Source organism: Perissodus microlepis, chromosome 11 (assembly GCF_051167445.1).
Source record: "Perissodus microlepis isolate ML-2025 ecotype Zambia chromosome 11, ASM5116744v1, whole genome shotgun sequence".
Lineage (NCBI taxonomy): Eukaryota > Metazoa > Chordata > Actinopteri > Cichliformes > Cichlidae > Perissodus > Perissodus microlepis.
In genome coordinates, this window is record NC_140471.1 from 21851957 (window position 1) to 21866515 (window position 14559).

General features: G+C 41.9%; 1 protein-coding gene across 2 annotated transcripts; it reads left to right on the top strand.

Moving 5' to 3' along the window:
• The first annotated feature begins 1572 nt into the window (after positions 1 to 1572).
• entrep3 (endosomal transmembrane epsin interactor 3) lies at positions 1573 to 13614 on the top strand. 2 transcript variants are annotated; one of them, XM_084944012.1, is made up of 15 exons: positions 1573 to 1980; positions 2130 to 3091; positions 3191 to 3247; positions 3455 to 3562; positions 3713 to 3826; positions 3928 to 4035; positions 5056 to 5216; positions 5339 to 5438; positions 5517 to 5589; positions 8873 to 9170; positions 9267 to 9604; positions 9686 to 9727; positions 11171 to 11346; positions 11451 to 11591; positions 11679 to 13614. In XM_084944012.1, the coding sequence occupies exons 2-15, from the start codon at positions 2858 to 2860 to the stop codon at positions 11931 to 11933; spliced, it is 2205 nt and encodes a 734-aa protein (XP_084800138.1). In that variant the 5' UTR covers positions 1573 to 1980; positions 2130 to 2857; the 3' UTR covers positions 11934 to 13614. The 2 variants fall into 2 exon arrangements, with proteins under 2 accessions (XP_084800138.1, XP_084800139.1); XM_084944013.1 differs by lacking the exon at positions 9686 to 9727 and having other exon boundaries at positions 1573 to 3091.
• Positions 13615 to 14559: the final 945 nt, after the last annotated feature.

Consider the following 14559-nt stretch of genomic DNA (forward strand, 5'->3'; position numbering starts at 1 on the left):
GCATTGTCATAAATGTTATTCTCTGTATTCACATTTGCCTTAAGGGGCTTTACAGTTTGTACAGCATCCAACATCCTCTATCTTCAGATTCTCAATCTCAATAAGGGAAAAGCTCCCCTCAGAATCCATTTAAAGGGAAAAAATGAAGGAAACCTCAGGAACAGAGCAGTGATCCCAGATATGTGAAATAGTGAAATGACGGCTGCACAATTTCAATACTGAAAATCATAATGTTATCAATTAGGAAAAATATGGATACAGTGTTGTATTGTGAAAGACTTAGCAAGGCAGAAAATCTTTTTTTCTTTAATTAAATACCTTAAATGACATCAATTAAGCGATGTTAAACTCTGTGTCCTAGTCCATAGACTTTATAGAAAAGAGGGACATAGGTTATAAAACTGTGTTGTTGGGGTTTTTTGTTTTGTTTTGAAAATTCTTCAGTGTGAAAGCAATTTCATGATATTCAACAAGTAAGTGGTGGCTTTATTTTTTCAAAAGCACGTTTTAAAGCATTCTTTAAAATTGGGGGACTTATTTATTTATTTTAGGGGTTTTTTGGGGGGCACTGTCTGACATACCTGAGTGGGAGGGCTTTTATTTTGGAAATTTCAAATGCATTTAAGCCATAGTGAGTATAAAAGATGCACATAGCTACCATAACATCACCCACTGGTTTGTGAAGCCTTGAGATTTGCTGTCACCATCTTGGTTTCCAAAAGAAAAAGAAAAATGATGTGATGACTGACTGTGAAACTGTGCTCATTGGCTAAGGACTTGAGATTAAGAAATTGTTTGCCAATGAGCTGTGGTTTCACACCACAGATTTATTTTGAGACATAATATGACAACGATTTACAAAATACACTCATTAAAAAATATTATTATTCAATACGACCCCACATGAGTGGCCAAGACTTTAAACTCGGCAGGAAACTGTTGGCAGAGTTCAAGTTAGAAAGCAGTTTTGTGACTTCTAAAGAACTGGAAGTGTTTTTGAAAGTTATCACCTTCTCAGAGTATTCAACACTTCCACATTGGCTTTGTTTTTCCGACCTGGAAGATATATCCATCTTTTATTTTGTCTGTGGTTAAAGCATACTGGACATTCCACATACACAAAAATTAGGGCTTTTACTGTGAAAATCTATCATCCAAGTATAATGGTAACGTCCTGTAAGTCCCGTAGTATTTATTTTGAGAATCTGACACCGAGATCTGTTAGTCACTATGAGGGTCTTTGAACGAACAAGAAACATTACATATCATAGACACATCGCTGGTTGTTTTAGACGAGCCACCTACAGGACACACATTCTCACTACAAAGAATCTCTGCTACCGTCTATTTCTCTTTCTTCTTTCTTTCTTTTTTAACTCTCCTGCCAACAGCAACAGCAACTGCTTCGGGTTTTTGTGTGTGTTGTTGTTGTTGTTGTTGTTGTTTTAATCGTCGCTGCAGCAGTAAAAGCTGGATCCTGTCGCTAGGCAACCACCCCTCCTTCCCAGCATCAGCACCAGGACTGTGTTAACGCTCTCTGCCGCATCACCGAGTTGGCTGCACGTTCTGCGTGCCTTGTCATCACGTATAGGGCAGGTTGTGGTTTGCAAACACGATCCGTTCCTCTGCCAGAGTCACAGCTCGGCTTGGAAACAGAGGAAGAGATGCGAGGGCAGCAGAGGGGAGGGGCGAGCAAACACGATAATGAAAGATAAACTTAAGTTGCTGTGCTATGAGGGGGCACGGGAAGGCTAAGCGGCTGTATTGGTGTGATGTCTGGTGAAAGGCTGTGAGGTAAACGTCGGGGGTACATACACACATTCACAAACACACGGGCTGAACGGGATGCCCGCGTGACTGCAGGGAGGAAAGAGGCGGCGGAGGAGGAAGAACAAGAGGAGGAGGAGGGGGGTCTAGGTGCTTGTGTGGACCGGCGCAAAAACCTCCGAGGTGGAGTTAACAAAGATAGATAGTCTGCTGGTAAATATTCCAGCCTGGCTGCTATTTTGGTGCAGTTTGAAAATCGATGGAACATTTATTTCCTGTTCATGCCGGGATAGCTAATTAGTCTTAGGGTGATCTTAGGGTTTTGATCTCCTCGCCGTCTTTTTTTTTCTCTTCCGTGACAGGATAAGGAGCTGATAAAAAGGTCGCGGGAGGGGAGCGCACATGTTCAGATGATGTTCCTCAAGACTGGACGCACGGACTGACCCCCACATGCCGCCTCTGCTGGGAGTAAAACTACAAGCGAACAGCTGCTATCTCTGAGATGCTTTAGAATTTGCGGCCTGCTCGGGTCTCCAGTTACCGCAATGCCACGGGCTAGAGGAGGGAGAGAGGGACGAGAGGAGGTGGAGAGGAGGAAGCAGCAAAAAGCAAATGAGTAATAATAGCAATAATGTGAAGATTTAAAAGGAAAACGAATTGCCCAGTTTGCCTGTTAGCGTTTTAATCAAAGAATGGCTGGGCAGCAGAATGGCGTAGACTGTACTATATAAGCTACATTGGCTTTTGAACTGAGTGGGGTGAAAGAGACGCTGTGTGGACTTAAAAGTATAAAAGCTGAAACGTCAGATGAGGTGAGTATGGTGCCTGCGACTGTGTGGTAACAGCTCATTTTTTCAACTTTCTGCTGACAAAGTTCTTGGACTCACTGACTGGACTACAGTGCGCACCATGGGACATTGCGCAGAACCTGCCAGTGAAGAATTTGGTGCATAACTGTGACAGAGCAGAGCTCTGAAGCTAGCATTTATGTCTCTCTCTCTCTTACTCTCCTGTGCTTCTGCCCACACAACTTGTTTTATGAACCCGCTGTAAGCGTAAAACCTTTCCCTGCCTCCTCCATAAGCCAAACATGCCTTCACCTTCAGACTCTAGCAGCGTGGCTTCAGCCTCTGGGTCCCGGGGTTGGTCAGACAGCCGCAGGGGCATGTCTGGCCGGGGGCCTGGTGGGGCCCGACTGCTCCTTTACCTGGGGCTCTGCCACCTGGGCTTGGGAGCAATGGTCCTGGCCTTCTCTTTCACCAGCATGGCCTTCACCACCACTCCCCGCGTAAGGCAGTCTTGTCCATTCTGGGCTGGTTTCTTTGTAAGTGTAACTCGTACTGAAAACAAACAACATTTAGAGTATGTTACAGCAGATATACTAAAGGAGGTATTTCATGGTGCACATGCTTTTTGTTTCCAGGTGGTGGCATCGGGGATTGTTGGAATAATCTCATGGAGGAGACCTCTGACGCTGGTGGTATGTGTAGCACATTGCATCAAATCTTTCTGAGAATTTCAAACTTTTCATCCTTTTTGGCATAAAAGTGGGAGTTTAAAATGTGCATTCTTACATAACATGTTCTTTACTCTGGTTGAAAGCATCTTGAACCATGAGATATCCTGCTGTGGTCTTTGGTTGAATGCCACGCTCTAACTCAAACATCATCTCTGTGTATCTCCACAGGTGTCACTGTTTATGCTGCTGTCTGCAGTGTGTGTGATACTCAGTCTAGCTGGCTCAATGCTGTCCTGTCAGAATGCACAGATGGTCAAGTCCATGCTCACCTGCCAGGTACAGTGAGCAATATTATGCAAGCTTTGTCTTCTACCTTCATGCTTAGATGCCCTTCTAGTCAGATGCATGGAGAACGTGACAGGAATAGCTGCAAATATCCATTTTTGGTCTACCGATTAGTGCTTTACACCAATCCAATGTGTTTAGGTGGAAAATGGTCTGTGTGTGTGCTGTGCACGCACAGACCCCTGCTCCACAGATGAGGAAAAGCTGGTCCTCAACCAGGATAATGGGTGCCACTCAGTCAGAAAACAGCTGAAGGTAGGTAGAATATTTTTCTGACCACACTGGAAATCCATTTTCCACATAAACGATTACACAAACTAAGATTTTGTTTTCTTTTGAATGCATCGTCTCTACAGGACCTTTTGTTCAGTGCGTGTGGTCTCAGCATTCTCTCCACCATCATTTGTACCCTGTCCACCGTGACCTGCAGTATCCACATATTCTCCCTGGATCTCCTGCACCTGGTAGGAACAGATTCAGCACATTTTACATTTAAAATGTGGACCCTGCAAATGTGCTGGACTGCTGCCTTAAGAGATTAGAAAATATATAGTGCTGTGAAGAAGCATTTGCTCCCTTCCTGATTTCTTTTCTTGCGTATTTGTCACACTTACCTGTTTCTGATTTTGAAAAATGTTTAAACATGTAGATAAAGATAACTCAAATAAATACAAAATTCAGTTTTTAAATGATTTATTAAGGGAATAAAACGTCCAAACCCACCTGGCCCTCTGTGAAAAAGTAATTCCTCCGAAACCTAATAACTGGTTGTGCCACCATTGGCAGCAAGAACCACAATCAACCGTTTGCAGTAATAGGCAATGAGTTTTTAAAACTCGCCATCAGACCCAACTGTTCTTTGCAGAAATGTTTTAATTCACCCACACTGGAGGGTTTTCCAGCATGCACAGCCTGTTTAAGATAATCTCAATCGGATTTAAGTCTGGACTTTGACTAGGCAACTCCAAAACCTTAATTTTGTCATTTTTAGTCATTCAAAGATGGACATTAAGGTGTGTTTTGGATCATTGTGCTCCTGCATAACCCAAGTGTGATTGAGCTTCAGGGCATGAAATGATGGTTGGACATTGTCCTTCAGGATTTTCTGATAGAGAGCAGAGTTCATGGTTCATTCAGCTAAGGCAAGTCGTCCAAGTACTGCAGCAAATTTTTCACGTAGGGCAGGTAGGTTTGCATATTTTTTTCCCTTAACCTCTTAAGCCCCAACGCCCCCTGATACGGGGGCAAAAAGCAGGAGATCAGGTAGGCTCGGGGCTTAAGAGGTTAATAACCAAATTCATCCTTTAAAAACTGCATTTTGTATTTACTCAGGTTATCTTTGTCTAATTTTAAAATTTGTCTGCTGATCTGAAACATGTAAGTGTGACAAATATGCCAAAAAATAAGAGATCAGAAAGATAGAAGATACTTTTTCACAACACCGTATCTTTTAAAGATGTACCCAATTTTTTATTCCTGCCCAGCTGGCCCCACATCGCTCTCGGTCTGTCAACCCAGAATGCACCACTCCTCAGGATGCCTTCCTGACCAACATCATGGACTTTGAGGAGTTTGTTCCACCCATCCCTCCACCCCCCTACTATCCTCCTGAGTACACCTGCAGCTCTGAGACAGATGCTCAGAGGTACTAAACATGCACTTAAAATGCATCAATCACTTGTGTTCGACATTTAGTAGCCATTCACTTACATGATTAGGCTACATTTTGTAAAACCAAATGATTGATATTTTTGAATCCACATTTAGCATCACCTATAATGGCTCCATGGAGAGCCCCGTTCCCCTCTACCCCACTGACTGCCCTCCTCCTTATGAAGCTGTGATGGGACAGAGAGCTGCCAGCCAGGTAAGTATGTGTGTACTTGTATGTGTTTGTGTGATGGACTTAGTGAGAAGCTGATCTTTGTCTTTTGTGACTATCAAGGCCACAGTGTTTGACCCCCACGGCACTGAGCTGTCTGGAGAGAGAGGAACTTCCACCGCCTTCAGTGGAGAAGGTTAGCTAATGGAATATATGTTTTACAGAGCCATTTGCATTTGGAATATTAAAAAACAACTATTATTAGAAAATTATTAGAAAAAGTTACTAAAAATTAACATAATTATCATTTTAAAAACTAGTTCCAAACTTGAAGGGGTACTTCACTCCCAAACCAAATATACAGATTTTTATTTAGCCTTGTGTTACGTCCCCACATGAAAGCTAGGCGAAGAGGGTGGGGGACGGTAACAATTGGATCCGGGTTGAAATGAAAAGAACGGCAGGCAGAGCTATTTAACACAAAACAAATCTTTATTATAATCAATTAACTCAATATTCATATAAACAGTAACAACAAAAAGAGACAGCAACGCTGCTTTAATGATAAATCAGACAGGCCAACCCAAAGAGATGGTGACCACTTTAACAAAGAAAACAACTATAAGGCTTCAACAGAAAAAGACAGCAACGCTGCTATTAGCAATTACTAGGCAGGCCAAACAAAATAACGGAGGCCACCGACACTTAAGGAAAACCACTGCTAAGTTAAGAGCTACTCACAAAGAGCCACGCACGGTGGGGCTGGTCACACACAGCAGGCCTTTTCCACACCTAGACCAGTATCACACACTGACCAACACAGAGGAAAACCACCAGAAGCCTCTCCCACATCCAGACTGCTCTTCTCCAGCTTATATCACCTCTGAGGGTAATTGGTGGTCAACAAGGGCAAATGAGCAGCAGGTGTGTCCTAAAGGAGAAGGCAGGGGCAGAGAGAGACAAGGGGAGGGGCAAGAAAGAAGGAGGAGGAGAGGGAGAGGACAACATCACGCCCACACACTCCCACGTCCTCACAGGATGTAACACCTTGCTTACATGATTGTAAAAAGACCAAAACATTAATACACATATTTTAATTAAAGCAATTTTCAAGCCATACAAGATAGCATTTTGATATGGCAGCCTTGCTTCTGTCAGTCTGCCCCAGGGCAGCTGTGGCTACAACTGTAGCTGCCTCCACCAGTGTGTGAATGTGAGAGTGAATGAATAGTGGCATTGTAAAGCGCTTTGGGTGCCTTGAAAAGCGCTATATAAATCCAATCCATTATTATTATTATTATTATTATTATTATTATTATTATTATTATTAATATAGGTGTTACTAATCATAATTAAATGGTAAATGGCCTGTATTTATATAGCGCTTTACTAGTCCCTAAGGACCCCAAAGCGCTTTACACATCCAGTCATCCACCCATTCACGCACACATTCACACACTGGTGATGGCAAGTTACATTGTAGCCACAGCCACCCTGGGGCGCACTGACAGAAGCGAGGCTGCCGGACACTGGCGCCACCGGAACCTCTGACCACCACCAGTAAGCAACGGGTGAAGTGTCTCGCCCAGGGACACAACGACCGGCAACCTTCCAATTACAAGGCGAACTCCCAACTCTTGAGCCACGATCGCCCATATTAATAATACTCTGTTCTAAACAGGTACACAAACAGATGATTTAGGTACACCAGTGTTAACCTGCTATTAAAAAATATGACTGGTGTGAACTCCGTCTATCTTTTTCTTTTTTTGTTCGTCATAATTTCAGAATGGGGCAGTACTGTTGTTATGACATTACATAATTTTTGGGTTGTTTTTTTCTTTTCTTCCATTTTTTGTTCCTTTGTGCACTGCAAGCCAAGTGCCATCTAGTGCAATTCAACAAAAAGGTCGACATCTCTACAGCCACAAGATGGACAGATACGTTTTTTTAAACTACATGCTAGAGTAAAGAAAGAAATAAAAATAAAAAATAAAGTGTGGTTAATTTTATATTGGATTAAACACAAGTGTTAAACCTCATCTGCCAGTGACGTTTTTCAAATGTCAGCAATGTACTAAAATCAGTATTCACTGACAGTAAATATATTGAATTAATCAGATCTATATTTCAAATTAAGACAAACTGAAAATGAAACATAAAGCACTGTGTAAAAGTCTTGCACCACCTCTCATTTCTTTATATTTTGCTTCCAAGGAGCCACATATTGTCTCTTTTTTTCAGTGAGCATAAGGAATATTTCTCCAGGCTTTCTGAAGTTCTTGCTAAGTGTTTATTTGAGGATTGGTTCCTTTGCCACTTATTTTCAGTCCAGTTTCTACCTGACCATTTTCAGATTAATGTTTATTTATGGGGTTAGGGTTAAGGTTATGCTTATCATGCCTCTTAAGACTGACCATTCAGGCATGAAAGGCCACCTAATTCAAGGGATGAACTAGTGTTGTATCTGCACATAACAGAGAACTTAACAAAGAATCCATTTTTAACTGTGTTTTTAGACACTTTGTTATTAACAGCCTGTCACAAAAAACAGATAATTTGTTCACACAACATTTTTCCACCAACAAGGTGATTCCCAAAGAGAAGTGAAGCCTCATCAGAAATGGTCTGGCTGTCAAGAAGTCATTGTTAAGCAAGGGAAACAGGGACAAAAGGCTGAGGTATGCCAAGTTACACAAGAACTGGACAGAAAATCAGTGGCATTAGGTCTTATTGAGTGATGAATCCAAATGTGAAGTCTTTGGTTCAAATCATCAATAATATGTACAGAGGAGGTTGGGTACAATGATCTACAGCTGCCTGTAAATTATGGTTGAAGCTCTGCGATGGTTTGGAGCTGCAGTTCAGCCACAGGTGTTGGTGATCTTCCCAAAACTAATGAAAATATGATCACACAGAAGTACCCTAGAAATTTGATCCACCATGCAACACCAACTGGAAACTTCTGATTGGTAACGGCTCATTTTCCAGCATGACAATGATCTCAAACACACCGCCAATGGAGTGAAACCACACCTGGATAGAAAAACACACAAGGGAACCTCCTCAGAGCCCAGAACTCAACATTATTGAAGCAGTTTGGGATCATCTCGACAGTAAATGGATCAAAAGGCAGCCAACAGCCAAAGAAGAGCTTTGAATGTCCCTCAAAAATCCTAGAACTATTCCTGAACACTACTTAAATAAATGCCAAGAAAGCTTGCGTAAAAAGATTTCAGGCTATGTTGAAGAAGTAAGGTGGTCATATCAAATTTTCGCTTTCAAGCTCATTAAAACTCCACAAACTCTGTGCAGTGTTGTACAACAGAAAACAAAAAAGCATTAAGTCATAATTATTACTGACAATATTATTGCTGAGGTATAGTAAGGAGTTTTCTTAGATTACTTAAAAAGTCCTATAAATGAAATCAAAATGTAACATTTTCCCTACATAATAAAGGATTACCTTTTTTTCTTAGTGTCCATGGACAGTGGATCTCTGTTAATGTCAGAGATTGTGGACATCCCTGATGATTCCTCCCCCTCTGAGGACTCCTGCCTCTTGGAGGTTGGGCTGAGAAACCAAGGGGAGAGGCGTAACAGGAACGCTAGTGAGGGTGGAGACGGAGGAGATGGTAGGGAGTATATCAACTTAGGTGGCCCACCGTGTCAAACACCAGAGAGTCCTCTGGCAGGAGGGCCGAGATCCAGGCGATTCCTCAGAGGAGAGCGGTCCAACTCCTGCTCCTCACCCAGCACAGCCACCACCACATACAGGTGAGTGCAAACATCCGATGCCGGGTTAAAATCCGAAGTTGAAACTGCAAACACATGCCAACATATGTTTTGGCATTTTCCGGTTTTGTCATCCAGGTCTCCAGTGTTGCGGCGCCAGACCATCCTGGCTAGTAGCTGTTCCCAGCTGGAAGCAGTAGGGAGTTGCACCTCTCAACACCAATCCTCGATCCCAGAGATTCGAGTTCGCCCCTCCACCCCTTCAGTCCAAGGAGCCATCCCAGCCTCTTCTGCTCCCCTTACCTCATCCTCCTCTGCTACCAGTGAGCAACCCCATCCACACCAACCCCTGTATCTTCACCGGAGAGCTGGGAAGAATGAAAGAGATGGAGAGAATGTACAAAAAGACCGGGAAGGCTTCCTACGCCTTGTGAGGTCACACAGTGAGCCAGGTCTGGGCTCCTTAACTGAGACAGGTAAGTCAGACACCAACGTAAACACATGTCTTAAACTAGCTTTATAGATCCCATAACCTGTCTGAACTTACATTTGTCTAGTTGACTTTGGCTCTGGAAGCAGCAAGGCATCTATAGACACAGGTAAGAGCTCACTCCTATGGACCTTAAAGATGAGATAAACTTTATCAGGCAGTGTGATGTACAAATGTTCTTAGTTAAAGAGCTGAACCTTTGCTCCATTTCATCACCACCTCTGTCATCCTTTCTTCCTCTTTACTTGAGATTGTCTAATTAGAAGGAGAAACCCCAAAAGAAATCATGTCTCAGTTGTTTTGATCAGAATTAGCTCAGCTCATTTACCGCTAATTGCCCTCATTCATCAAAGCCTCTTAACAACGACTGGAAATGTACGCTTCAGAGGAGACATGGAGATCTAGCCCCATGTGCACGTGATTTATGAAACTTTTCCAGAACATCAGAATTAGCAGTGATTTGATTACATATTGATAAATGACATCACTTTGTGGAAACAGTAATGTGCCTTCTTATCTGCATTTTCTTTTTCAAATGACAGACCCCAATGGATGGATGCTCAAGCAGCAAAGTCATGGATACAGTACGTCATGGAAAAATGCAATAATCCATGATTATCCATGATACAGGCCTTAATGTCACTATCATAGGCATAAGATTTTAGGTAGCCTAATTTATTATAGGAGATTATTCCATCAGACACACTAAATAGTATGCTCTTTACTGTCTAGTAGAGCAGGGGGACAGTCTGGTACATTCTGTAATACCATGCAGCACTTCCTACAGTCTATATACACTATACCTCTTTGAATCATCAGCAGCAATATTTGTGTTTTTGCAGCTGTTTCATCTGCTTTTTTTTATGCAGCAAAAGTCAGAATGTTTGTAATTTAGCTGTTAGATTTCAGTTATGTCTACCTGTATGTTGTTTCCCTCACTTCCAACCTTTCTAAGTATATGTTAAGGTTGTTTTTCACCATTTTGTTTTTCTATCGGCTCAGGACTTTTTGGTTTGCAATTTTGTCTTGGACTCTGCCTACATATTTATTTATATAGATTATACAGCAAGAATAAAAATATCAACACATATTGTACTGTACTGTGGAGGGATCTACAGTTTTCCTGTGGCATCTCGCCAATCAGACTGCAACTACTATGTACTGCTGCAGTCACATTTTTTTCTGTCTGCTGGTTGGGTGAAATTAGCTGAATATCTAGAGTGAACAGAGATCCATATTTTAAATCAAGTAAATGGGCCTGCCCCTGGCAACTTTTCTAAGGTGTACCTTGCCTTTTGCCCTATGACAGCTGGGATAGGATGGGAGGATGGATAGATAGATAATTTATTCATACTTAGCCCCCTGCAGATCAGCATTATGCAAGTTGCTATAATGGTCTGCACAGCTCTGTGCCTGTGTCTGTTTTTTAAGGATATTTTTGACTTGGCATTGGGCTTGTTTTGTCGCACAGACCTGGCAACTCTGCTGCTGGATCAGCTAAAAGGGTATTATAGCTCTGCATGTAACATTTTCTTTTTCTTCTTATGCAAAGGCCCATCCTCTGAAGCGTGTCTGTTGCCCCGCACTTCTGTGCCTCCGGTTGCTGCTCTGCCCAGAAAAGGCAGCATCAAATTAGCAGCCACGGGGGTGCAGGTCCCCTCCAAACCTGCACCCACTTCACCGTTACGTTTACCTAAAGACTGCCACCGTTCTCTCGGAGACCTTAAGGCAAGTCAAAAAAATTCTTGAAGGAAGTTACAGGAGCAGTAAGGTGGCAAATATGAACGGCTGTGCAGTCTGCTCATTCTCTGATCTCCTTGTGTTTCCGTCAGGTCACTCGGGTTCTGGTGGCTCGCTTCTTGCAGCGCTCCAAACGTAACCTGGCACCCCCATCTGAGCATGCTGGCAGCGCAGGGCAGGGACCTAAGAGAAGGAGTGGAGCTGAGGGCGCCAACCACTTGCCCTTGGAGCAGGTATAAAAAGAAGTCCTGATTACGCTGTTATGTCACTTTGCAGCAAACCTTCTGCCCTTTCTCACAACTTCATAAAAATATCTTCAGGTGTTGCGAACGCCTTGGAGCACAAGCCGCGGGCAAGCCAACCATCATTCCCATCATCCTCATCGACGCGGACATCACCATTCCCACAGTGACAGTCGTCACAACCGACACTACAGCAGCCGGGCGCCTGAAGGGATCCACCTGCGCAGCTGTGGAGATTTAAGCTTCTCCTCCTCAGCGTCACTGCGTCGATTAGTGACACCTCATGCACCACATGGGTCATCGGGAGCTCTCTACTCAGAGTCTGCACTGTGAAAAGAAGAGGAGAGTGAAGGAGGGGTGGAGGAGGAAAATAGGTGGCACGCAAGATGACAAGGCTGTAGGGGGAAATATCTAGAAGCCTATTGAGATATTGTCTTCCCTCCTTTGTCTCTTATTCACTTCCGTTTCTTGGAGCAAGCTGTGCAAATGGCCTTACTTAGTGGTGCTCTTTATCATGTGAACAACATCTTAGAGCTCCCTCACAGATCAACAGCAGTGCAGTGCTCTGTAGATGTTTATTTCTGATGGGCTCTCTTTAGAGAACCTATTGGCCAAGATCAACCTACCAGAAGCATCTTTTCTGCCACACCAATGAGCTCCTAACTCTGACTGGAAATGGAACTCAACTAGCATTCAGATTTACTTACACTTACTTTTAATCTCAGTCTGTTACACAATGGGTTGCAATATGCTTCTGGCCCTTTTGTACATTGCTATTCATTCAAGGGATCGCTCAGGTGAAGTGATCAAGGAAAGCTCTTACTTTGTCTTCCATTGATTAAACAAAATGCATCATCATATAATCAGCTGAGTACAATGTAAGATAAACGGACAACACATGAGAAATGCTTTCACATTACTGAGTTGCTAATTTTGTGTTTTTCTAATTCAGTCACACTTTTTCCACCTACACGATTGCCTTCGAAAAATAAGGCAGCCAGCATTCAGACACTGACATTAGTGCACGCCACAGACACAGGCTCGGCCTGTGAAATGTACTCTCTGTGGGTGGCCCCTGGACACGGTCATTTCGTTTGCCCGTGCGCATGTTTTGCTACAACCGGCGATACAGCAGAAACCTTGTGCAATGAATCCTGACTGTCTGTGTAATTAAGTAACATGTCCTTCAGAATGTCTTTATCTGCATGTTTTGACTATGCTTCCTTTTTTTTCCTCCCCTTGCACCCAAGACCTGTGTTAGTCGGCAGTTAAAATGTATTTGTTTTAATAGCTAGCTCTAAGGACAAGGATCTGCAGCGCTCCCACGGGCTCCAAACATGCCTCTGTATCCAATTTGATTTTAATCAAGTTTCAATATGTGACACTGGCTAAAGCAGCTTGATCCTGTAAGATAAATAGGTGTAACTTGTACTCCGATGATATGAAGAGTCTCTCGCAGTAAATGTACAGATGAATTGATTAAGTGGTCAGGCTTCACAAAATGTGTTAGCACATGTCCCTGTGGACTCTACGGGTTGCTGGTGGTTAGTTGAATGACAAAACAAAAAGAAAATCTATTATCAATAATTTATGATGGGTCTGGCAGCTCTGGGTACTGAATTTTGAAGTGTAATAATATATTTGTATCAGATTGGATTTCTTTTTTTCTTTAGAAAGACTTTCTGGTGTGCTCACCAAGTGATGATACTGAATACGTATCAGTAAAGGCACATTTTGGATACACTCATACGTATGTAACTAAGTTTAAAGATTTACACACATACACACTTACAGGCACATGCATACACCTATAAAGGCACTGAGCTGTGTTTCTACCTCCTGTCTTGCATAAAACATAATTTATTTCAAGAAATGTATATCTGTATTGCAGGCTTAACAGGACAGAGCCTTGAGACCTGAACAATAAATGTAATCTAAGTATGACACCTATTCCAGATTTTAAATGCAGTGTCAATGTATTTCATGAAATGAAATAAATGATAGACAAAATGCAGTGTTGTGCAAAAGTCTTCAGCAACTCCTCATTTATTTAGATTTTGCTAGTAAACTGTAAAGTAGCTTCAGTGTTTTATTGAAATATATGCAAACATAAATGGAAATACAGTGTATAAGGTCAATTTTAAGCAGCTATTATTTAGCTAATATTAAATATACAACAGAGCCAGAACTCTCTTAGGCAAGATTTCTTATAATTTCTTATGTAGTCTTGAGGGATTGTTGTCCAGGCTTCTAGAAGGACAATCAAATCTTTGCTTTGGGTGTTGGCTGCTTTTTCATTTAATTCTCTATCAACATAAAGCCACGGCTCTGAGAAGGCCAGTCCATGACTAATCATGTGTGTGTTTTTTTATCCAGGTATGCTTGTAATGCATTGGCAGTGTATTTGGTTTCACTGTCGTGCTGAAGAAAATACGTTTTTAACCAAATCAGATACTTTCCAAATGGTATTGAATGTTGGATCAAAAGACCTGTTTTCCAGATTCAGCTTAAGAAATAAGAACAAATTGTGTTTTTTTTCCAAGAGACTGCAAGTAACAAAGAGCCTCAAGATACAATTTAAACCTGTTTCTTTGCCAAGTTGTCTGGTATGTGTAGACACAACATTGGTTCATCTCATGCGTTAGGTGCATTTTTATGCTTGAATCCGGTCAGATTAAATTGGATTAACAAACAATAAAATAAAGTAATATTTATAATAATAATAATCTCAAAATGGCAAGATACAATGACTGGACTGAAAATTAATGAAAAGGTGGTCAGTGTCCAAGGAAAAACAAAACCTTTAAAAAAGCTTCAGCTATTGCTCAAGATCACTTTAAAAAAGTACTTGCTCCATGCAAGAAAAATAGAAAGAAATGAGGAGTGGCTCAAGACACTGTAAAATACCTGTGTTGTATATAAGTACAAACTAGGATATAATATATTATTTTAAAAATAC

What these genes read in the sequence shown, in the direction of transcription:
- entrep3 (XM_084944012.1), top strand. Translation starts at nt 2,858, where the DNA reads ATGCCTTCACCTTCAGACTCTAGCAGCGTGGCTTCAGCCTCTGGGTCC. An exon ending in CATTCTGGGCTGGTTTCTTT is followed by an intron (nt 3,092 to 3,190) that starts GTAAGTGTAACT and finishes TTTTGTTTCCAG; the next exon opens with GTGGTGGCATCGGGGATTGT. An exon ending in CAAGGCATCTATAGACACAG is followed by an intron (nt 9,728 to 11,170) that starts GTAAGAGCTCAC and finishes TCTTATGCAAAG; the next exon opens with GCCCATCCTCTGAAGCGTGT.